Below are 23,573 nucleotides of genomic sequence, written 5' to 3' on the forward strand. Positions count from 1 at the left end.
TTATTTGAAGCTATAATATGCACCATCTTCTTGCCCAGCTCCCTATGTTCAAGTGTCAATAGCTAAGTTGTTGTGCTTTTTTAAATGAGAAGCAGCTGGTAGTTCAAATACACAGAAACACAGGCACCCGCCCCAAAGACTAAATTGAGGGACGTTGCTCCAGTTAGAGAATTTTCCCAACAATTCCAAACCGACACTGTCACTCCAGAGCAACACGTGACAGACAGCGACAAAGGGAGTTCACTTCCTACCCGTGAGGGGAAATTCATCTTCACAGCACCGAAGACGCCTGGAGGCTGCATTCCACTTCTCCAAGACCTAAGCCTACAGGATGGGTTGCTTCCCAGCCCGGCTGCTATTGCTGGCACTAGCAGGTAAGGCATCGAGAAATTATCCCTCCCCTCCCGTAGACACGGAATATTCCATTTGTAGCACACTGCACTTGTTTGCTCTTGCACTTATCACGTTGCCGGCTGCGAGCAGGCACGGAAATTGGGCTCCCAGCTATTTGTGATGGCAGGAAATGCTCTGTCTGCTGGGTCTCCATATTTTTTTCCTCAGCAATTGTATATTTTAGAAAGAAAAGCTATCAAGTGGATTTCAGGGAGGATTTGAACACCCCAAATTGTGAAAACAGGCTCCTCTCCTGCTAGAAGGGATTCCTTATCCAAACCCACCTAGGAATTGGGTCCTGTCAATCTGGAGAAAGCAACAGAGAATGTGCTGTAGCGAACACTCCTACACTGAAAAGGGGGTGGACTAGATGATCAGACCAGTGCCAGTTTACCAGACTGTACCAGACAGAGCCAGCCTAGCTCCTGATTAGTTGTTCACACTCTAACCCACTTTGAAGACTGGCTGATGTAAGCTCCAGAGTGGAACAGAGCATGGACTATTCAATGGGAAGGAGACAGCTGATATGCACTGGCGCTCAGGACAGAGGCTCATTTAGGCAGGGGTAAGGAGCTTAGAATAACAATCACAGCAGCCTGAAGTAGTCGCAGGGATGGCAGGTCATTGGTTAAGAGCCACTGTCCCCACAGGTCATTCTCAACTCTAACGTCAATTTGTTCTTTCCTTGGAAGGGCCCTGCATTGCAGGAAAGGACCTGGAAATGGTGAGAAGAGTGCGGGGAGGCGCGCTCACTACAGTGTGTCACTACAACGAACACAAGTATTTACAAAGTGAGAAATTTTGGTGCAAGGAGCTGTCAGACTTGGAATGCCGCACCATAGTCCAGAGCTCCCCCACAGCAGGAAGGAATTCTCTAAATTCTCCAGATGCAAGGGTCAGCCTAAAAGACTTGGAAATTGGCTGGATTTCTGTGTCCATGACGGAGCTCCGGGTAGAGGATTCGGGAATATACTGGTGTGGCGTTTCCGATCATATGAAGATTATCCCATTGAAAAAGATAAAAGTGGCAGTATCTTATGAAGGTGAGCTACAGATCAGTGAAGAGCAGGTTGGGACACAAATCAACTCAAAGCTGGATATTCCAAATTAGATTCATGCTCCATTCCCAGGTTTAAAACAAATAAAAGGAAGTTTTATTCACACAGCACAGTCAACTTGTGGAACTCCTTGCCTGAGGAGGTTGTGAAGCCTAGGACTATAACAGGGTTTAAAAGAGAACTGGACAAATTCATGGAGGTTAAGTCCATTAATGGCTATTAGCCAGGATGGATAAGGAATGGTGTCCCTAGCCTCTGTTTGTCAGAGGGTGGAGATGGATGGCAGGAGAGAGCTCACTTGATCATTACCTGTTAGGTTCACTCCCTCTGGGGCACCTGGCATTGCCACTGTCGGTAGACAGGATACTGGGCTGGATGGACCTTTGGTCTGTCCCAGTACGGCCATTCTTATGCTCTTATGTTCTTATTCCCAGTCCTGTTTCTAAATAAAACACATTCTGTGCAGACAGATACGCCAGTGATACTACAGAGCGATGGCTAATATATTTTAACCCCAATTTTATATCTACTTATAGAAAAAACATACGTATCAGATGCATGTATGCATTTAAATGTGTGTGTGTATACATAAACAAACACACACACACATGCATCTATGCATCACATGCTAGCACATATATAGGTAGAAACCAGAGCTGGTTGGGAAATTTTCTTGCCCTATGAAAACTTTTGATAAAAACAAAAAACCGTTTTTCCATTGTTTTTCAAAACACCACAAACAAGGGTTTCTGACCCCTTTAAAACAAATTGTTTTGGGTTAAAACTGAATATTTTCAGTTATGGGTTGTTGGATAAAAAAAAAATCCATATTTTTCCAGGAAGGTGAACATTTTTTGCACATATTCTCTGTTTCACACACAGCCATTTTCCATTAAAAACAAATTCCCCTTTTAGACAGAAAATCTTTGGCCAACTCTAATAGAAACCCCACGACATGGAGAAACATCACTCCCAATTTGAAGTCCTGGTTACCAGTTGGAATGACCAATAAGAAGGATGGTCAGACCAGCTGCTAGACATCCCATCTCTGGGGCATCTTCACTTCTACCACCCCTGTCCCGTTTAACAGCTGTGTCTTGTTACTGTCCGTGAAAGGTGCCGCAACAGCAACCCTGGAGCCTTATCCTTACACACTGGGGAGGCCCAACATGGTGCAAGCTTCCCCATGCTCCTCGGATGCTAAGACTGCCAGGAGCAGAGGGGCTAGTGGTGAAGGTGCATTTTCAAAGTGATGGCAGCATTAGCAGATGCTCAGGCTGGATTCAGGGCTGCCCCATGGTGATTGATTGCAGCTTGGATACTGTGCAGTTTTCTGGTGGTAGTTGTGCACAGCCAATCCTAGGAAATATTTTCCTTGGGCTGGGAGAGATTATTTCCATGTCTTTTGTAAGCTACTGTTGGGCTGGAGTTTGGTCTGATCCTTTGTCTTCAGATTTAGATGCAGGGGGCATTTATACACCCACAGGACATGTCTCTTTCTTTCCCTTTCTCACAATAACCAGTCACCGGTCTCTCTCTCCAGCTCCCATGAGGCTATCTGCCAAAAAAGGAGACTCCATCTCCCTAAATTGTTCCTATTTTATGATGGACGACAGCAGAAGACCTAATAATTTTACCTGGTGCAAAATGATAACCGCAACCAGATGTCAACCTGTCGTCAGCGTTGAGATTGATCAGATTGTTAATATGCGAGAAAGGACCAGGATAAAGCTTGACCGGTGGAACAGAGTGATTATAGTGACCCTGGTGGCGCTCCAGCTACGTGACTCGGGGGAGTATCATTGTGAGACCCATCTCCAGGGAAGTACCGTGCTACTGAAGATGATCACACTGAATGTTTTGGGTGAGTTACTCAAAGAAAACTGGCCTTCCCTTAAAAGTCAGCAAATTCTCATCCCCTGGTGGATGTGGTTACAGGACAGAGCTCAGATGGGCTCCTCAGAGCAGGGAAATTCCAGGAGACAAATGCAAAAATCCTAAATTCACCTGTTCAGGCTTTTGATACCTACTAGTATCATCTACAAATTATCTTTTATATTGCCATGTGTTGTGGGTCTTGCGTAAAAGCCAATAAGAGCTTTAAAGAGGCTGGGCCTTCACCCCCAAAATTCTGACTTTTTTGAGGTTTAAGGCTGAGTTTGTGCCATTTGAGTTTTTGCTTGAATTAACTTTCAGTGTGCATTAAAAGGGAGTCGATCCGAACTGGGGTGGGTGAAATAAGAACTGAGCTGAATCCTGACCAAATCTCAGACTGAACACGGCCCTTGGTCAAGGATCATGAACGCTGCATTTTGCTTTGATATTCCTCCTTTTCTGCCCTTCTCACTTTCAGCCAGTGCAGGAAGCAGCAATACAAGAACAGGCCATAGGAACAGCCACTCTGGTGGAGGGTCTGACTTGGGTGGAAATGGACTCCTCACAAGAAGAGGCCCTTCCCCATAAAATCTGCAGCCTAATAATAGCAAAGGAGTTCAGCTAAGTTAAGCTAAGTTCTGAGCGTTTGGATGCTTATACGAATGGGACCTCTGGTCCTTGTGAGGTTTAACCGGCAGCGCTCAAAATTTGCTCTCTTGTCATGCCCATGCTTTTCTCTGTCATACAATAAGATTCTGCAAGGCACTGGGGCCCAGTTCTTCAAAAGAATTTAGGTGCCAAACTCCCACTGAAATCAATGGGAGTTAGGCACCTGAATTCTTTTGAAGAACTGGGCCTGAGTGCTCTGGAGATGAGGGAATTTAGCATCTCCGAGAAAGCGCTTAACACCTTGCAAGATCAGGTGCACAGAAATTGGAGATTACATAGCCCTTCCCTTCTGGCCAATGCACGATGGTTCCCGTCAGTATATTTCTCTGGGCTTTCTCCAATCTCGTTTTAATTATCTCATTTGAGGAGCTTCCACCACTTCCCTCGCAAGATTATTCCAAAGACCAAGAGACCTCACTCATAGGAATATTTTTTGCTGGTAAATGGCAAAAGGATAGGGTGGATTTCCACAGGAAACCCATGTTACATGCTCACTGCTAACAAACAAGTTAACTCTGTTCTTCTTATTCCTCATGACGAGGACATGGCTACAAGGGAAAGGTTCACTCGTACTATCTTCATCATGGGGTGTGTATATTTCCAGAATCTTATGATAGGACAGCTTTTGTGACTACATCCCGTCCCACTGACGACATAGGAGCCGTCCTCCCAACTGCAGCCAGGAATGATCAGCAGAGGTAAAGACAGAAAGAAAAAAATTCAGGCTCAGCTAAATGCAAGATTCACAGTAAAAGGGTGGAAATCTCCATTCCCAGTTCACCCTAATTGTTGTGCGTGTGGTTTCCCATAGCTGGTACTCGGAGGTCAATCTCAATGTCCTCTGTATCATGGTTGGATTGCTGGGCACTAAATTCCTGACAGCACTCCTGATCTTTATCGTCGCCAGCCAAAGGAGAAGCAGAGCCACAGAGCAGGAGATCCACGGCCCGGAACAAACACCAGCTCCTTCCCCCTCCCCCCCAGGTAATCTCACTGAGTGTATACGGGGCAGGATGAACCCCAGCTGGGAGAGCGTTCCCCAGTGCTGGGCCCCAGACATAAGCAAGGTAGAGGAGTCTGGGGAGGATGAGCAGTGCGAACCGGGAGGAAGGCTGAAGGATATAACTTAGCTGCTTGTCAAGGAAGACAATAAAACATTTGAGAAGCTAACTGTAGCAATAACCCCTCATGGGTCACCAGTTCTGTTTGACCTGACAGCAGAGACCTTGATTACTTGCACTAAAGGGGTAACTCCACATTAGCTGGCGGCAGTAGTAGTCTGTTACCTCTATGTGGACCAGCCACTAGAGGGTGACGCAGCACACACTTTGACTCATGCCCCTCACGTAACAGGCAAAAAGCGAGCCATCAAAGACATTAATGATATTAACAAAGGCAATATTGTAAGAATAATTTTAAAACATACAGGCAACTTTAATGGATTGTGGGATCTCTCTTCCAGGCCTTTAATAAAAGTCTTTCCAGGTGGAGAATGTTTAAAGGTTTCAAATCCAGTGGATCTGAGTGAGCTAGAGGTGCCACTCAAACCTCCAACCCTGCCACAATGGCAAAAGGACCCTTTAACCTGTGACAAAGGGAGCTGAGGATACCAGCAATGCTTAGAATAGCCCAGATTTCCTTCCTTTCTTCAGGATAAACAGTATTTACTAGGATCTCAGATTGGTCTTTCAGGTTTCTCATGCAAACTGTATAATCTGTTGTGGGGTTTTCCTCTCTAGGGGGTGAAAAGTCTGTTCATTTGTCCTCTGGCCCTTTCAGTCCTTGGCCTTGCTATTGAAGTGGCCTAGAAAGAGGCCATTTAGTGCAATTCTGGTGGCGGTTTTGTGTGTGGATGAAGAGGACACCTGTCCACTGGACACTGAAGTGAGATTCACCACTCCTTTAACGAAAGCCATCGGAAGTGAACAGTCAATGCAGACCTGGGCTACATTTAAACCATCCCATTCTCAGACTAGTTACACTAAGGAGAAAATGCCTAGAGGCAAAAGGGACCAAAGATACGATGTTTGGCATCACGCTCATCTAGTTCACGAGTGAGATGATCGGTCTAGTACCTTAGCCAATGTGTCTCGGGAACAATTTACAGGGTACAATAGTCTATTTGTAGGCTTGGCAGAATTCAATTTTTGTTATATAATTTTAACATAAAATATTGATGGTTATTTAAGCTTTTGAAACGTTTATCTATTTAAATTTTCACTGTTGCAGGAAATTATGGGGGAAGTCAGACAATTATTTAATGCCAGTAAATGTTGAGATTCGAACAGTTAAAGCTTTGTCACAGCTAAAACACAAATTGTCAACATCACATGCCACAATATACAAAGTAAATATCCTCACATCAAACTGTGATCCATTCTCAAGCAGCATTTTTCTTACTTTGACTATCTGTACATTTAGATGATTATCGATGAAAACATTTTTGCATTGGCTTGTGCGTGTATGATGAAACCAACATTTACCGATAAAAATCCAATCCTTGTGCATAGCTCAAACATATGATACAGCGGACCCTCGCTAGAACGCGCGTCTATATAGCGCAAAATCGCTTATAGCCTGGGACCACGCATGGATCCCAAATGTAATTACTTTCATTGGAATCCATGGTAATGCAGTCCCCACTATTACGCGGGACTGCGCATGGATCCAAAACCCCACGTTCTAGCTAGGGTCCAGTGTACTAAAATAAAATCCACTGTTGTGTTTCAGATCTCCAAGGCTAGTTACACTAGGGAGGGTCAAACACCACCACAGATGTGACTGCCCCATTATCCACACCAGGGTGACCCTGTTAACTGCAATCATTACTATTTGTATTATGGTGGCACCCAGGAGCTCCAGTCATGGATCAGACCCCCCTTGTGCTAGGCACTGTACAAACACAAAACAGAAAGTTTTTCTCTGCCCCAAAGAGCTTGCAATCAGAGTAGAAGACAATAGACAAGAAATGCATGCAACAGACAGAGGGAACTAGGTAACAGTAAGATCATACTGACCAGCCTGATAAGCAGTGGTCACAATCCTGATTTACCCTGCCACCAATGGAGACCCAGGCTTCAAATATGGGTGGGGGCAGAGGCACGTTTTCAGAAAAGCAGACAGCTCCTTGAAACCAGCATGGATTCCTCATCCCTTACTCCATACTTAACCAATTTCCTGTTTTCTTTCCAGGATTAAAGAGAGGAAAGGAAAACACTAGTAAGACAAGGATGTGATGGAAGGAGAAGTAGGCAAAGAAAAAGAATTCCAAGAGTCTTTCCAGCCAAGCTCCCAACTCCTCCAACACTTATACATATACACGCAGAGATGCTCACACAGATATTGACACCTGCAGAGAGAGACATGCTTCGGATGAGAAAGTTCTGCTCAGTTTTCCCAGTGCCTCCAGCCATGACAGATAAACCTTTGCTTGCTAACCCCCGTTTTACCTGCAAAACTAATAGACGATGCCTAGGTGCAAAAGGAACTGAAGACACAGCATTTGGCAATGTGCACACCTAATTCCGGAGAGAGACTTGGAGTGTTGCACCTGAGCCATCTAGCCATCAGGACCAATCTCCAGGGGCCGCAATGGGGTATAGGCATTACTCACACATAGGATGCTAAAATAAAAGGCATTGTTGGGTGTCAGATTGACAAGATGTGACGTTATTAATATAATCTGGGACCATATAGATCATTGCTGCAACCAAGGTCCTGTAGTGGCACGCAAATCTTGTATAAAGGGGGTCAAATGGGGTGTCTAAGACAAGGTTATGGTTTACTGGTTATGATTAGGCTGTCTATATGTGTATCAATTTTGTAGTTAAAGTTATAAATATTGGCTCTATACTGTCTGTATTTCAAACTTATGCTATGCTGCTGGGTGACATCCCAGACAAACTGGTGTTAGCTCTGCCGAGCCTGCTTGACGGCCCATTAAGGACCATCAGCTATACAATGGACCCATTGAGAGAAGGCAAATATGCCTTGAGACTCAGCAAAGTATGCAGGAACTTGCCCATGTGACTCCAGACTCCATTTTGCCGTAATTTTCCACAGTAAGAACAAAGAGGTGTTCTTACACCTGGAAAAGACTATATAAGGCGGATGCCTCATCTCCATCTTGTCTTCAATCCTGCTTCATACCTCTGGAGGAACTTTGCTACAAGCTGAAGCTTTGAACAAAGGACCGAGGACCCATCCCAGCGGGGGATGTATTCCAGAGACTTGATTTGAACCTGCAGTTTATTCCATTGCTGCTGCAAGCCTGAACCAAGAACTTTGCCATTACTGTATGTAATTGATTCCATTTAGCCAATTCTAACTCTCATCTATATCTTTTTCCTTTTATGAATAAACCTTTAGATTTTAGATTCTAAAGGATTGGCAACAGCGTGATTTGTGGGTAAGATCTGATTTGTATATTGACCTGGGTCTGGGGCTTGGTCCTTTGGGATCAGGAGAACCTTTTTCTTTTACTGGGGTATTGGTTTTCATAACCATTTGTCCCCATAACGAGTGGCACTGGTGGTAATACTGGGAAACTGGAGTGTCTAAGGAGATTGCTTGTGAGACTTGCGGTTAGCCAGTGGGGTGAGACCGAAGTCCTCTTAGTCTGGCTGGTTTGGTTTGCCTTAGAGGTGGAAAAAAACCCCAGCCTTGGGCTGTAACTGCCCTATTTGAGCAATTTGTCCTGAGTTGGCACTCTCAGTTGGGTTCCGCCAGAACCACATTGTCACACAAGCGTATTGTCCTGATTCATCCGAACTCCGGGTGTGCCCACACTGCAATCAACAATGTGACAGCAGGACACGTAGGCATACCCAAGTTCGCGTTGATCTAGCTAGCGCCGGTAAGAATAGCAGTGAACCTGCAGCAGCACGAGCTGTACAATCCCCCCAGGACTCTGGGTATGTTGAGCTGCTAGCCCAAGCTGCTGAGGATTCGCTGCTATCGTGCATTGGGCTTGAGGAACATAGAGCTATTAAAGTCAGCAGATACCAGTGACAGAGTGCTACGGGCTACATTTCTCTCCCTGACTCAGCAAATTCCTTTCCCAGGGTGATAATTGTACCATGCTCTGGATCCCACTAGCAGCTGGGATACCGGCTGTTTTGCCCGATGAGTCTGCAGACATATGGAAGCTGTTACCTGTACTGCCTCTCACAAATAGGCTGTGAGCTGAGACCCACCAAACTCATGCCACCTCAGAGAGCAGTGCCCGCAGTGCCAGGAAAAAGAGACGGTGCTGTCTGTTTGTAGCCAATGAGACAAGGCAGGGGAGTGATACCACAATTTGATGCACACACAAAGCATCAAGTGAGCTGAAGACTCACTGTTTGCTGGGTACCTGACACTGTGTTTCCTGGCGGTGTCGCTAGGTTCGGACACAATGCGTGCACACCCCAGATAACCAGCTGCAGCCACGTCCTGTCCATTCGGGAGCCTTTGCAGTTTGTGTCCATGGTCCTCGGGTTTATACGGGAGCAGCACGCGCAGCAAGTGGCCGGCTCAGCCAGCAGACATCCACTTCCTACCCGCTAGGTGATGAGACAGGAACAGCAAGGGCTCCCTTTTAAAGGGGCAGGACGTAAGCCAAACCTGCAGGGCTCATTTCACAGCACTGGAAGGGAGACCCCCCACTGCAGCCCCTGTAGGCTGGGAAGAACTGATGGAGACTTGGGGTGGGGAGGAAGATCTGAGGACAGCAGAGGCCAAAGTTACCTTATTCCATATGTGACGGGTTGGATCACAGAAACCCCCTTGGGAGCTGCCACCTAATGTACCAAGACTACTTCTATTCCTGTTTTCCCTGCCAGCTCAGGACTCCAGCAACCTGTCTTGCTGAGCCAGACACTCCCGTCTGCTCCAACACAGACCCAGGGTCTGAATCACTTGCCCCAAAGCCGCAAGTTTACCTGAAAACAGCTCACAGAAGTGTGCTTGTCTTTAGCACTCAAATGCCCAACTCCCAATGGGGTCTAAACCCAAATAAATCCGTTTTACCCTGCATAAAGCTTATGCAGGGCAAACTCATAAATTGTTCGCCCTCTATAACACTGATAGAGAGATGTGCACAGTTCTTTGCTCCCCCAGGTATTAATACATACTCTGAGTAAATTACTAAATAAAAAGTGATTTTATTAAATACAGAAAATAGGATTTAAGTGGTTCCAAGTAGTAACAGACAGAACAAAGTAAGTCTCAAAAGAAAAGAAAAGAAAATGCGCAAATCGATGCCTAGTCAAACTGAATACAGATAATCTCACCCTCAGAGATGCTTCAGTAAGTTTTTTCTCAGACTGGACACCTTCCAGGCCTGGGCACAATTCTTTCCCCTGGTACAGCTCTTGTTGCAGCTCAGGTGATAGCTAGGGGATTCTTCATGATTGCTCCTCTCTCCCTTTGTTCTCTTCCACCCCTTTATATATCTTTTGCATAAGGCGGGAACCCTTTGTCCCTCTGGGTTTCCACCCCCCCTCACTGGAAAAGCACCAAGTTAAAGATGACATATGAAACAGGTTTAAGATGGATTCCAGTTCAGGTGACATGATCACATGTCACTGCAAGACTTCATTGCTCACTTGCCAGCACACACATATACAGGAAGACTAACAGGTAAACACAGCCATCTGCAGACAATGGTCCTTGTTAATGGGAGTCATCAAGATTCCAAACCATCATTAATGGCCCACACTTTACATAATTACAATAGACCCTCAGGGTTATGTTTTATATTTCTAGTTTTAGATACAAGAGTGGTACCTTTCTACAAATAGGATGATCACACTCAGTAGATTATGAGCTTTGTAATACCTTACAAGAGACCTTTTGCACGAAGCATATCCCAGTTGCATTATATTCACTTATTATCAAATTTTTATAAAACTATCCCAGTTAGATTATATTCACTTATTATCATGTTTTTATAAAACCATATAGACTGCACAATGTCACACCATACATTTGGGAACGTTGGCAACTCTGTCTCACACACACACTGGGGGTGGGCAGGGGAAGGACAGACCCCAAAAACCCTATAATCTTTCTATGTAAAATTCATGATTTGGGGACAAATCATGATTTTGTGGGGGCTAACTCATGATTTTTGAGCCTGGCAGTAACGCACATAAAAGCTAGGTGCTGTTTTTATTCTCAAAACCACAGCTCATTTCACCTGGGTTTGAGGTTCTCTGCCTTGCAATCATGGAAGAGGAATCCAGGGCCAGGCTGGGGGTGGTAAGGAGAGAGCGGGGCTCTTTGCTCACAGTCTTTAGACTCAGGGAGGATGAATCCTGTAGGTTTCCTACCCGCAGCAGCTTGGATCTTTGAGGACCAGAGTTTCAGCACTATTAGCTGACAATAGCACAAGAACCAGCTGCACAAGACAGAACAATGGGCTCGGAGCCTGGTCACTGCTCGGTGTTAAAAGATCTGTTGTTTCCTGATTTCACAAGAAACCAGGCTGCAAAAATAGGGTAACCGAGCTATGGTTTTTTTTCCACTCTCTTATTGCGGTGTCATCCGCATGCGAGTTTGACTTATCACTGGCCCCAAAGCAAAGCTGAATCTGGCCATCCCGGGAGAGGATCTCGTTACACAATGCAAAACACTGACACCAGCAAGAACTCACCCCCAGAATGCTGCACCCGAACGGCCAAACCCAGTACTAGCAGCAATGCTCTCCTTTCCCCCGCACTGGTTGTAAACCCAAGGCAGAGCCAAACAAAACTGACTTATAGGGTTTGTCTACACACACAATTGGTTTGTGGAAAGTTGAGGTGTGAGCGTACGCTGTACTAGCCTGCCGCGGACTAACTGCCCACGTGACCCTGCTGACGCTGACTAACAGTTCGTCAATCCACTGTGACCTACTCCTCTTCGAAACAGGATTAGCTCAAAACACACCGACGAACCGTTAATGCGCATCGGCGGGTGCACAGGCACTAACCGTGCGGGCTAGTGTGGGTCTCACACCAGCTTGCTGCCAACTAAATATTTGTGTAGACAAGCCCATACTCCCACCCCGCACACACACACACCCACACACACCATGAAGACTATAGCTGGTTTTCCCATCCCGTGAAAAATGTCAAGATTTCAAAATGTTTCCCCTACCACACTGGGATGAAACCGAGTCCTTTTGAAGTTTTTTTGTGAAACACCCAATAGGAAGAAGATCAGAATAACCAATAGCCCAGGAGTTATGGCAGTCACCTCAGTTCTGAGTGCCCAGTGCGCTGTTCCAATGAACAGGTCATTATTTATACAAAGTTGGAACAGCTTCAACAGGAGAGATTGAGAGAGACGCATCCCAGAACAGCCAATAGGACTGGATGGATCAGCTGAGCCAAGCCATGCATTCCAATCTCCCACATGGAGGCGAACCAACATGATCCCGCTTCCCTTTCCTCAGCACTGTAATCCTCCTCCTTGTTGTATGGCTTTAAACAAAAATATCTTCTCCGGGTCAACATCCCAAACACAGAGCTAGAGGATGACCCAAGGGACCCTGATGGGAAGCAACTTGGGGGGTGCTCTACTAAGGAGATGGCATGGCCTAATGGATTGGGCACTGGCCTCAGACTCAGGAGACCCGTGTTCTGCTCCCATCTCTGACCAGCTGTGTAATACCAGGCAAAGGAATTGCCCATCTCTGTTTTCCTAGCAGGACAATGTAGCTATGGCTAAGTCCCCGCTTTATAAAGTGCTTTGAGATCTAGGGATACAAAACTAAAAGCTGTTCATGTACTATACACCAAGGCTTCAAATGTCATTAAAAATAGAACATCTGCTACTCTCTCTTTTTTCCCCTCACTCCCCATTTCCAAAAGCAGATATCTAAACATGTGCTAAAACGAGAAGCAGCTGATAGCCAAAATGCAGGCTTCCTGTGTGAAGGCTCAGATTAGGACTGTGGTAGAAGCATCTTTCCAACAATTGCAAACGATACTGTCACTCTGGAGCATGACGACACAAACAGTGACAAAGGGAGTTCACCGCCGACCCATATTGACAGCAACAAAGAAGCCTCAATGCTGCATTCCACCTCTCCAAGATCTAAACCACTTCCCATTACAGGATGGGTCGCTTCTCAGCCCGGCTGCTATTGCTGGCACTAACAGGTAAGGAACCGAGAGATCGGCCCTCCCCTCCCGTAGACACAGAACATTCCGTTTGCTCTTGCACTCGTAGCACACTGCGCTTGTTTGCTTTTGCACTTATCATTTTGGCGGGCTGCAAGCAGGCACGGAAATTTGGCACCCAGCTATTTGCAATGACGAGAAATGCTTGGCTTGCTGGGGCTCCATATTTTCCCCCAGTCATTGCATATGTTATAGTGGAATGAAAAGCCATAGAGTGGATGTCAGAGAGGGTTTAACCAACCCCAATTTTTGGAAACAGACTTTTCTCATGCTAGAAGGGATTCCTGTCTCCAAACCAACCTAGGAACTGGGTGCCATGAGTCTGGAGAAAGTAAAAGAGAATGTTCTGTAGGGAACAACCCTGCAAGATGACTCAAGGATTAGATGATCAGACCAGTGCCAGTTTACCAGACAGAGCCAGCCTAGCTCCTGATCAGTTGTTCACATGCTAACCTGCAATGAAGATCGGGGGACATAAGCTTCACAGTGGGGAAGAACATGGGAAGTTGAATGGGAAGGAGGCAGTGGCAATGGATCGAGTCTCACCACAGAAGCTCCTTTACACAGAGATGGGAGCTTGGAGAACCAGTCACAGCAGCCTGAAGTTGCAGCATTGATGGGCAGGTCATTCTCACCAATATTTTCTTTCCTTGGCAGGGCCATGCCTGGCAAGAGAGGAGCTGGAATTGGTGACAGCTGTACAGGGAAGCTCTTTCAGTACAACGTGTTACTACGATAATGACAAGTATTCACTAGAGGAGAAATTCTGGTGCAAGATGCTGTCAGACCAGGAATGCAACAGCAGACTCTTTCTGACCATCCGAGCAAAGGGAGGGAAATACCTAAATATTGCACCAAAGAGAAGGGTCGATCTCACAAACTCGGGAACAGGCTGGATTTCTGTGTCCATGACGGAGCTCCGGATAGAGGATTCAGGAACATACTTCTGTGGGGTTTACGATCATCAGACAATTATCCTATTGAAAAAGATTCAATTGATTGTTTCTTATGACGGTGAGCTAAAGACCTGTCATGACCTAGTTGGGACACAAATCAGCTCAAACCAGGATATTCCAAATTAGACTAATGCTCCATTCCTATTCCAAAGAAAACACAGGGTCTATAGATGTCAATTCCCCAGTATATGTTATAGAGAGAGATGGTTAAAATAATAACCTTCAATTACATATCTAGACATAGAAACACCATGTGTATCATACACATATATGTATGTATTTAGATGTACACTTATCACATATCTATGTAAAAAGAAGAGCTGGTTAGGAACATATTTCTCCCCCTCTTCCCCCCAGCCCACCTCACCCCCACCCCCAAATAATTTTAACCAAAAAACCCCAAACAAACATTTTTAGTCTTTTTGTCAAAACAATGAAAACCAAAAGGTCTGGGTTGAAAACTCAAAAAAAATCAGTTTTCAATTGTTCAATTAAAACTCTTTTTTTCTTTAAATGAAAATGAACATTTCCCCCAAATGTCCTATTTATTCAAAAAGCCATTTTGCATCAAAAATTGAACCTTTTAGACAGAAAATCTTTGACCAGCTGGGATAGAACCCCCATGTGATGGAGAAACCCCACTCCCAATTTGAAGTCCTGGTTACCAGTTGGAATGCACAATAACAAGACTGGGCTTCTTCATTCACACCCTCCCTGTCCTGGTTGAGTGTTGTTTGTTGTCACTGCTGGTGAAAGGTGCTGCAATGACACCTCTGGACCCTTATCCTTACACACAGGGGAGGCCCAGCGTGGTCAGTTGCAGGGCAAGTTTCCCCGAGCTACCCCAGCCAAACTACCTCAGCCCTGTCCTGGGTGGTCCCCCATTCTAGAGAGGAGAGAGGAATCCCCACTTCAGGGCTAACTCAGTCCTCAGCTCCTCGGATGCTAAGACTGCCAGGAGCAGAGGGGCCAGTGGTGAAGGTGCATTTTCAGAGTGGTGGCAGCATTAGCAGATGCTCAGGCTGGTTCAGGGCTGCCCCGTGGTGATTGATGTGCAGTTTTCCAGTGGTAATTGTGCACAGCCAATCCTAGGAAATATTTTCCTTGGGCTGGAAGAGATTATTTCCATGTCTTTTGCAAGCTCCTTTTGGGCTGGGGTTTGGTCTGATCCTTTGTCTTCCCATTTAGATGCACGGGGGCATTTATACACCCGCGGGGCTTTTATACACCTCTCTTTCCTTCCCTTTCTCACAATAACCAGTCACCGGTCTCTCTCTCCAGCTCCCATGAGGCTATCTGCAGAAGAAGGAGGCTTCATCTCCTTAAATTGTTCCTATTTTTTGATGGACGACAGCAGGATACCTAATAAGTTTACCTGGTGCAAAATGGTAACCGCAACCAGATGTCAACCTGTCGTCAGCATTGAGATTGATCAGATTCTTAATATGCGAGAAAGGACCAGGATAAAGCTTGACCGGTGGAACAGAGTGATTATAGTGACGCTGGTGGCGCTCCAGCTACGTGACTCGGGGGAATATCATTGTCAGACCCATCTCCAGGGAAGTACCGTGCTACTGAAAATGATCACACTGAATGTTTTGGGTGAGTTACTCAAAGAATAGTGGCCTTCTCTTAAAAGTCAGCAAATTCTCATCCCCTGGTGGATGTGATAGCAGGGCAGAGCTCAGATGGGCTCCTCAGAGCAGGGAAATTGCAGGAGACCCAGAGACAACTTCTGAATTTACCTTTTGAGACTTTTGATATTTACTAGTATAAAACAAACTCGGCCAGATCCTCTGCCCACGTAAATCAGAGGGGAATCATTAGTTGTTATGGACCTACACCAATTTACACCAGCAAAAGAAATGGCCCCAGAACTGATCTGAATGTTGCCCAAATCTCTGACTGAACTCATCCCTTTGTTATAGTTCACAAATATTAAACTTTTCTTTGATCACTTGATAATTACCTGTTCTGTTCATTGCCTCTGGGGCACCTGGCATTGGCCACTGTCAGAAGACAGGACACTGGGCTAGATGGACCTTTAGTCTGATCCAGTATGTCCGCTCTTATGTTCGATACCCATTTTCATGCCTCTCCACCCTTCCTACTCTGAGCCAGTATAGGACACAGAAATACAGGAAATAAATTGGGAGAAGCTATTCCTGTGGTCTTCGTGACTAGACTGAAAATGGAGCCTCACAAGGGATAGCCTGTCCCCGAGACAATTCCATCCCAATAACCCCGAAGAGGGTCAGATCATAAACTGAGCACTTGGATCCTTATCCAAGGGGACCTTTTCCCATATGTGGCTTATCGGTCCCTGCTCACACGTATTCTCCGGCAGTAGCCATGCTTTCCCTTTTATCTGTCATAGACCCCAGACCTACCAGGTCCATCTCACCGGAGACACTCAGCAATTGGCAAGGTTGGGTGCCTGGAAACCAATGGTTGTCTAGACTATCCCTCTGGCCATTGCAGGGTTGTTCCTTCTAGTAGATTTTCCAAGGCGTGTGCCATACTAGCTGTAAATGTCTCCAGTGAAAAAGTGTAGCCCAATGCGTGGTGTGGGGACGTGGGAATCAGAAGATGTGAGTTCTAGTTCCATAGCTGCTACTCACTTTCTGGTGGTATCGACACTAAACTTTTTTTGCTCAGATACTACGGTGAGAGGCACCACATAACAACCTGGATAGAACGCACAGGACTTCCGTGAGGGATTATTGGACTACACTCCAATAAGCCTCAGGGCTAGCACTCCTCTGGGCGGTAAAGAACTCCTGCATCACACCCTATTGTCACATTCTCACTGTTAACCAACAAGCGATCACTCACGATTAGTACGAGAAGGCTCTAAAGCCTCGTCATAATTTCCCATCCCTTCCAGATGTCAAGCAGGCCAGGGCCATGCAGGGGAGGGTCACTCACTCTTGTGTTTATTTTCAGGAAAAAGTGTGTATTATGATACAGTTAATGAGACTACTTCGCCTCCCACTAACGAGGGGGAAACCGCCCACCCAACTGTGGCCAGCAACAAGGAGCAGAGGTATGAACATCAAACAAACAAAAGTCTTCAGGGCTGACTTTAGGGTCCCCCGAGGGGATTTTCTGGATCTGCTGCAGATTAAAAGGGTGGGGTTGTAAAAGACACACACACACCCCATCCTCCGAGTCTCTTACAGGGTTTGATGTAACCCCCTCAAGGCAGTGGAAAGACACAGACTGGCTGGACTAGGAGCTGGAGCAGGCCCTTAGTGAGCTCTCTGTTCTTTCCACTCCATAGGAATGACAGATTTCAGAGTAGCAACTGTGTTAGTCTGTATCCGCAAAAAGAAGAACAGGAGTACTTGTGGCACCTTAGAGACTAACAAATGTATTAGAGCATAAGCTTTCGTGGAGTGGGCTGTAGTCCACGAAAGCTTATACTCTAATACATTTGTTAGTCTCTAAGTTGCCACAAGTACTCCTGTTCTTCTTTTTCCATAGGAATGATTCGTTTCCATCAGCTGCCTTTGCCTTCAGATTAAAGCTCTTGTTTAGGACAACTGTCATCTTTGCAGCCTCCCATGAGTCCCAGCATGTGTGGGCAGGGAGAACGTTAGATAGAGACAGTGATTGTCTTTGTCTTTCTATGTTACCAAAATACAAGATTCCAATTAAAAGGTGGAAAACTTCCTTTCCTAGTTAAAGCTAAACTGTTCTATGTGTGGTTTCCCATAACAGCCTTCCTGAGGCCCATTTCAGTGCACTCCTCTGCATCATTACGGTACTCCTGGTTGCTAAATTCCCGACAGCCGTACTGATCTTTACCATCGCCAGCCATCAGAGGAGCAGAGCCACGAGGGAGGGGAGCCAAAACCTGAACCAACACCAGCACCTCCCAATCACAGGTGATCTCATGAGCGTTCACATGACAGAATTAACCCCCACTGGGAGACACTCCACCGTGCTGGGCTACAGATCTAGGGAAACAAGAGGGAAAAGAGCCCTGGGGAACTAGAATAAGCTTCCAGGGCAAACTTTGCTGCTTCCTAAGGGAGAGGATAAAGGCTGAAGCTAAATGAACGTGTAATGAGCCTGCCATCCGTATGGGAGGTTGTCATCAACTGTCTCCATTTCTGATCTCTCACCCGCTTTCTAATCTGTGTTCCTCTTCCATTTCCAGTACAAGAGAACAGGTAACGCTTGGACAGGATGGGAGGAGGAGGAAGAGGATGGACAGAAAAATAAAGAACTCCAAGAGTCTGTCCGTCCAAACTTCCAACTCCCCCAGGACAAACGCACATACATGTAGCGATGCTGCAGAGATGGGGACAGGATGAGAAAGCTCTGCTCGGTTTTCCCCAGGCCCCCATGCCGGATAACCTTTGCTTGCTATGCCAGGCTTTGCCTGCAAGGCTAATGGAAAATGCTTCCCTGCAAAAGAAACCAAAGATGCAGCATTTGGCAGTGCATTTGCCTAGCGCACGAGTGGGACTTTCACTGGCGTATGTTAGCAGCCACAGCGTGTCTCGGGTGCAATCTATAGAGGGTGCAATGGGCTATATGAATTACTCACCCAGGTGATGCTGAATAAAGGGCATTGTTGTGTCTCATGTGTCTTGTCTTGATTCACTGAAACTCAGTGTTGTCATGAAAAACTAGCAGTTTTACTAAATGTGTCCAGCCTGGCTGGATGTCTCCAGAAAACCAACTGAATGCTCCCCACGTGTCCAGGGAGATACCTTACCCAGAGGTGGACCACAATGGGGCAGTAGTGCACTGGATCAGGTAATCTTGGGCCATCTCACTCGAACACTCCCAGTACATAAAACAAGACCAGGAATCCATTGCAGGGCTGAGTTAGCATTTAACAACACAGAGTGGGAGCAGAGAGATGGGTTAAAACTGTGTTTTATCAGTTATATTCTGCAGCTAGTAACTTGTGACAGCCGAGGATACCTCTCTGTGTTTCCCCACAAAGCACAGAGATGGTCAGTGCCCTAAGATTCACACTGGGTCTGTAGGAACATAAAACAAATCCTGCTATCAGGTGTCAGTGGCCCCACCCTGAGAGTTAAAGGAGAATTTTCTCTCTCACCCTATGTATATGCTGCAATCGGATATGTGATTTGTAGTTTGTGCAAACATACCCGTGGTCACTTTAATCTGGTTAACACACTAATAATAGCAGTAAACATGTGGCAACATGGATTACAGGGCAGGCTGAAGAAAACTGCCCAGGAATCCTGGGTATATATTTGCATTGTTAGCCTGCACCGAGGTCTATGCCACGGTGTCTTCACTGCTGTTTTAAGCCATGTTAGCTTGATTAAAGCTAATACATGTGTCTACCTAAGCTGCAATCACACCTACGATTGCAGTTTAGACACACCCGGAGATTGAGACCTTTCCCAGGGCGATAGAAAGCCTGGTGCTCTGCACCAGGCTCTGGTTGCCACCTGCTGCAAAGGCCCTCGCTGCTCTGCCATATCAGTGTGTGGCGTTATCCAAGATGGTTATCTGCACAGTCCCCTCCCCAGAGGGCCAGAGCTAAGAGCCACCAAACTCACATCACCTCAGAGAGCAGCGCACACACAGTGCCAAGGGACAGAAACAATGTTGTCTCTGTTCGGGGGGATTAAGGCCTGTCATAAGGATCCTCACAAACAATGTACCAGCGTGGGGCAACCCCCTTGGGGATAGTCCCTGTGTCAGAGGATTGGGGCCTATCTTAGAGAGCCTTCTTTCTACCAGACCAGGCTTTCCTCTCACGGAATTAGCTCACTCCCTGAGGTAATTCTGTCTGAGCTCTCAAGGAATCCAGGGAAGCAATTTTCAGCAGTTTCATTTTAAGCCTTCTTAACAAAACAAAACAAAAAACCCTCATCAACTCTTCTCTTATAGTCTGTGCTGGCCAAGGAGTCCCTTCCCCAAGCCTGACCTTCACACCAGTAACTCCAGTAACCAACATTTCCTGGCTCTTACCACCGAGTCTCAGCAATAAAGGGCTCCACGCAGTCTCTCTTCTGTCCGTTTGGTTTCTGGCGCAATTCCTCTTGTACCATGCTCTGGATCCCACTAGCAGCTGGGATACTGGCTGTTTTGCCCGATGAGTCTGCAGGCATATGGAAGCTGTTACCTGTACTGCCTCTCACAAATAGGCTGTGAGCTGAGACCCACCAAACTCATGCCACCTCAGAGAGCAGTGCCCGCAGTGCCAGGAAAAAGAGACGGTGCTGTCTGTTTGTAGCCAATGAGACAAGGCAGGGGAGTGATACCACAATTTGATGCACACACAAAGCATCAAGTGAGCTGAAGACTCACTGTTTGCTGGTACCTGACACAATGTTTCCTGGTGGTGTCGCTAGGTTCGGACACAATGCGTGCACACCCCAGATAACCAGCTGCAGCCACGTCCTGTCCATTCGGGAGCCTTTGCAGTTTGTGTCCATGGGCCTCGGGTTTATACGGGAGCAGCACGCGCAGCAAGTGGCCGGCTCAGCCAGGAGACATCCACTTCCTACCCACTAGGTTATGAGACAGACATCTGCTCCAACACAGACCCAGGGTCTGAATCACTTGCCCCAAAGCTGCAAGTTTACCTGAAAACAGCTCACAGAAGTGTGCTTGTCTTTAGCACTCAGATGCCCAACTCCCAATGGGGTCTAAACCCAAATAAATCCGTTTTACCCTGCATAAAGCTTATGCAGGGCAAACTCATAAATTGTTCACCCTCTATAACACTGATAGAGAGATATGCACAGTTGTTTGCTCCCCCAGGTATTAATACATACTCTGAGTAAATTACTAAATAAAAAGTGATTTTATTAAATACAGAAAATAGGATTTAAGTGGTTCCAAGTAGTAACAGACAGAACAAAGTAAGTCACAAAGCAAAATAAAATAAAATGCGCAAATCGATGCCTAATCAAACTGAATACAGATAATCTCACCCTCAGAGATGCTTCAGTAAGTTTTTTCTCAGACTGGACATCTTCCAGGCCTGGGCACAATTCTTTCCCCTGGTACAGCTCTTGTTGCAGCTCAGGTGATAGCTAGGGGATTCTTCATGATTGCTCCTCTTTCCCTTTGTTCTCTTCCACCCCTTTATATATCTTTTGCATAAGGCGGGAACCCTTTGTCCCTCTGGGTTTCCACCCCCTCTCCCCCCCACTGGAAAAGCACCAGGTTAAAGATGGATTCCAGTTCAGGTGACATGATCACATGTCACTGCAAGACTTCATTGCTCACTTGCCAGCACACACACATACAGGAAGACTAACAGGTAAACACAGCCATCTGCAGACAATGGTCCTTGTTAATGGGAGTCATCAAGATTCCAAACCATCATTAATGGCCCACACTTTACATAATTACAATAGGCCCTCAGAGTTATGTTTTATATTTCTAGTTTTAGATACAAAAAGAGTGGTACCTTTCTACAAATAGGATGCTCACACTCAGTAGATTATGAGCTTTGTAATGATACCTTACAAGAGACCTTTTGCACGAAGCATATCCCAGTTGCATTATATTCACTTATTATCAAATTTTTATAAAACTATCCCAGTTAAATTATATTCACTTATTATCATGTTTTTATAAAACCATATAGACTGCACAATGTCACACCATACATTTGGGAACGTTGGCAACTCTGTCTCACACACACACTAGGGGTGGGCAGGGGAAGGACAGACCCCAAAAACCATATAATCTTTCTATGTAAAATTCATGATTTGGGGACAAATCGTGATTTTGTGGGGGCTAACTCATGATTTTTGAGCCTGGCAGTAATGCACATAAAAGCTAGGTACTGTTTTTATTCTCAAAATCACAGCTCATTTCACATGGGTTTGAGGTTCTCTGCCTTGCAATCATGGAAGAGGAATCCAGGGCCAGGCTGGGGGCTGTAAGGAGAGAGCGGGGCTCTTTGCTCACAGTCTTTAGACTCAGGGAGGATGAATCCTGTAGGTTTCCTACCCGCAGCAGCTTGGATCTTTGAGGACCAGAGTTTCAGCACTATTAGCTGAGCAATAGAACAAGAACCAGCTGCACAAGACAGAACAATGGGCTCGGAGCCTGGTCACTGCTCAGTGTTGAAAGGTCAGTTGTTTCCTGATTTCACAAGAAACCAGGCTGCAAAAACAGTGTGTCATAACTATAAAGGGAAGGGTAACAGCTCTCCTGTGTACAGTACTATAACATCCCTCCTGGCCAGAGACTCCAAAATCCTTTTACCTGTAAAGGGTTAAGAAGCTCAGGTAACCTGGCTGACACCTGACCCAAAGGACCAATAAGGGGACAAGATACTTTCAAATCTTTGGGGGGGGGGAGGAGGGAAGGCTTTTGTTTGTGCTCTTTGTTTGGGAAGTTATTCGCTCTTGGGACTAAGAGGGACCAGACATCAATCCAGGCTCTCCACATCTTTCTGAACAAGTCTCTCCTATTTCAAACTTGTAAGTAAACAGCCAGGCAAGGCGTCTTAGTTTACCTTTGTTTTCTCAACTTGTAAATGTACCTTTTACTAGGGTGTTTACCTCTGTTTGCTGTAACTTTGAACCTAACGCTAGTGGGGGGTCCTCTGGGCTCCTTAAGTTTGATTACCCTGTAAAGTTATTTTCCATCCTGATTTTACAGAGATGATTTTTACCTTTTCTTTAATTAAAAGCCTTCTTTTTAAGAACCTGATTGATTTTCCTTGTTTTTAGATCCAAGGGGTTTGGATCTGTATTCACCAGGGAATTGGTGAAGAGTCTCTCAAGGCTACCCAGGGAAGGGAATTAGCATCAAGCGTGGTGGCAGCGGACCAGATCTAAGCTGGTCGTTAAGCTTAGAAGTTTCATGCAGGCCCCCACATTTGTACCCTAAAGTTCAAAGTGGGGAAGCAGCCTTGACATAGGGTAACCCAGCTGTGGTTTTTTTTCCACTCTCTTATTGCGGTGTCATCCGCATGCGAGTTTGACTCATCACTGGCCCCAAAGCAAAGCTGATCCTGGCCATCCTGGGAGAGGATCTCGTTACACAATGCAAAACACTGACACCAGCAAGAACTCACCCCCAGAATGCTGCACCCGAATGGCCAAACCCAGTACCAGCAGCAATGCTCTCCTTTCCCCCGCACTGGTTGTAAACCCAAGGCAGAGCCAAACAAAACTGACTTACAGGGCTTGTCTACGCACACAATTGGTTTGTGGCAAGTTGAGGTGTGAGCGTACGCTGTACTAGCCTGCCGCGGACTAACTGCCCACGTGACCCTGCTGACGCTGACTAACAGTTCGTCAATCCACTGTGATCTACTCCTCTTTGAAACAGGATTAGATCAAAACACACTGACGAACCGTTCATGCGCATCGGCGGGTGCACAGGCACTAACCGTGCGGGCTAGTGTGGGTCTCACACCAGCTTGCTGCCAACTAAATATTTGTGTAGACAAGCCCATACTCCCCCCCCCACCCCCCACCCCACACACACACACCATGAAGACTATA

At 46.1% G+C, this 23,573-nt stretch overlaps 2 protein-coding genes across 3 annotated transcripts; both read left to right on the forward strand.

The window, feature by feature from the left end:
* The first annotated feature begins 225 nt into the window (after window positions 1-225).
* On the forward strand, window positions 226-8,378 carry LOC101937910 (uncharacterized). Its single transcript, XM_008177595.4, has 6 exons — window positions 226-374; window positions 1,086-1,436; window positions 2,995-3,315; window positions 4,600-4,693; window positions 4,807-4,979; window positions 7,188-8,378. Exons 1-6 carry the CDS (start codon window positions 332-334, stop codon window positions 7,229-7,231), a joined length of 1,026 nt encoding a protein of 341 aa, XP_008175817.2. The 5' UTR covers window positions 226-331; the 3' UTR covers window positions 7,232-8,378.
* Window positions 8,379-12,957: 4,579 nt separating this feature from the next.
* On the forward strand, window positions 12,958-18,690 carry LOC135982917 (polymeric immunoglobulin receptor-like). Of its 2 annotated transcripts, XM_065591612.1 has the most exons (6): window positions 12,958-13,123; window positions 13,802-14,158; window positions 15,382-15,702; window positions 17,047-17,146; window positions 17,824-17,990; window positions 18,266-18,690. In XM_065591612.1, the coding sequence occupies exons 1-6, from the start codon at window positions 13,081-13,083 to the stop codon at window positions 18,280-18,282; spliced, it is 1,005 nt and encodes a 334-aa protein (XP_065447684.1). In that variant the 5' UTR covers window positions 12,958-13,080; the 3' UTR covers window positions 18,283-18,690. The 2 variants fall into 2 exon arrangements, with proteins under 2 accessions (XP_065447684.1, XP_065447683.1); XM_065591611.1 differs by lacking the exon at window positions 18,266-18,690 and having other exon boundaries at window positions 17,824-18,121.
* Window positions 18,691-23,573: the final 4,883 nt, after the last annotated feature.

This window comes from Chrysemys picta, chromosome 4 (genome assembly GCF_011386835.1).
Source record: "Chrysemys picta bellii isolate R12L10 chromosome 4, ASM1138683v2, whole genome shotgun sequence".
Lineage (NCBI taxonomy): Eukaryota > Metazoa > Chordata > Testudines > Emydidae > Chrysemys > Chrysemys picta.

Coding starts and splice junctions, on each gene's coding strand:
- LOC101937910 (XM_008177595.4), top strand. CDS start 332: ATGGGTTGCTTCCCAGCCCGGCTGCTATTGCTGGCACTAGCAG. Junction 375..1,085: donor GCTATTGCTGGCACTAGCAG/GTAAGGCATCGA, acceptor TTTCCTTGGAAG/GGCCCTGCATTGCAGGAAAG. Junction 1,437..2,994: donor AGTGGCAGTATCTTATGAAG/GTGAGCTACAGA, acceptor CTCTCTCTCCAG/CTCCCATGAGGCTATCTGCC.
- LOC135982917 (XM_065591611.1), top strand. CDS start 13,081: ATGGGTCGCTTCTCAGCCCGGCTGCTATTGCTGGCACTAACAG. Junction 14,159..15,381: donor ATTGATTGTTTCTTATGACG/GTGAGCTAAAGA, acceptor CTCTCTCTCCAG/CTCCCATGAGGCTATCTGCA. Junction 17,147..17,823: donor GCCAGCAACAAGGAGCAGAG/GTATGAACATCA, acceptor TTCCCATAACAG/CCTTCCTGAGGCCCATTTCA.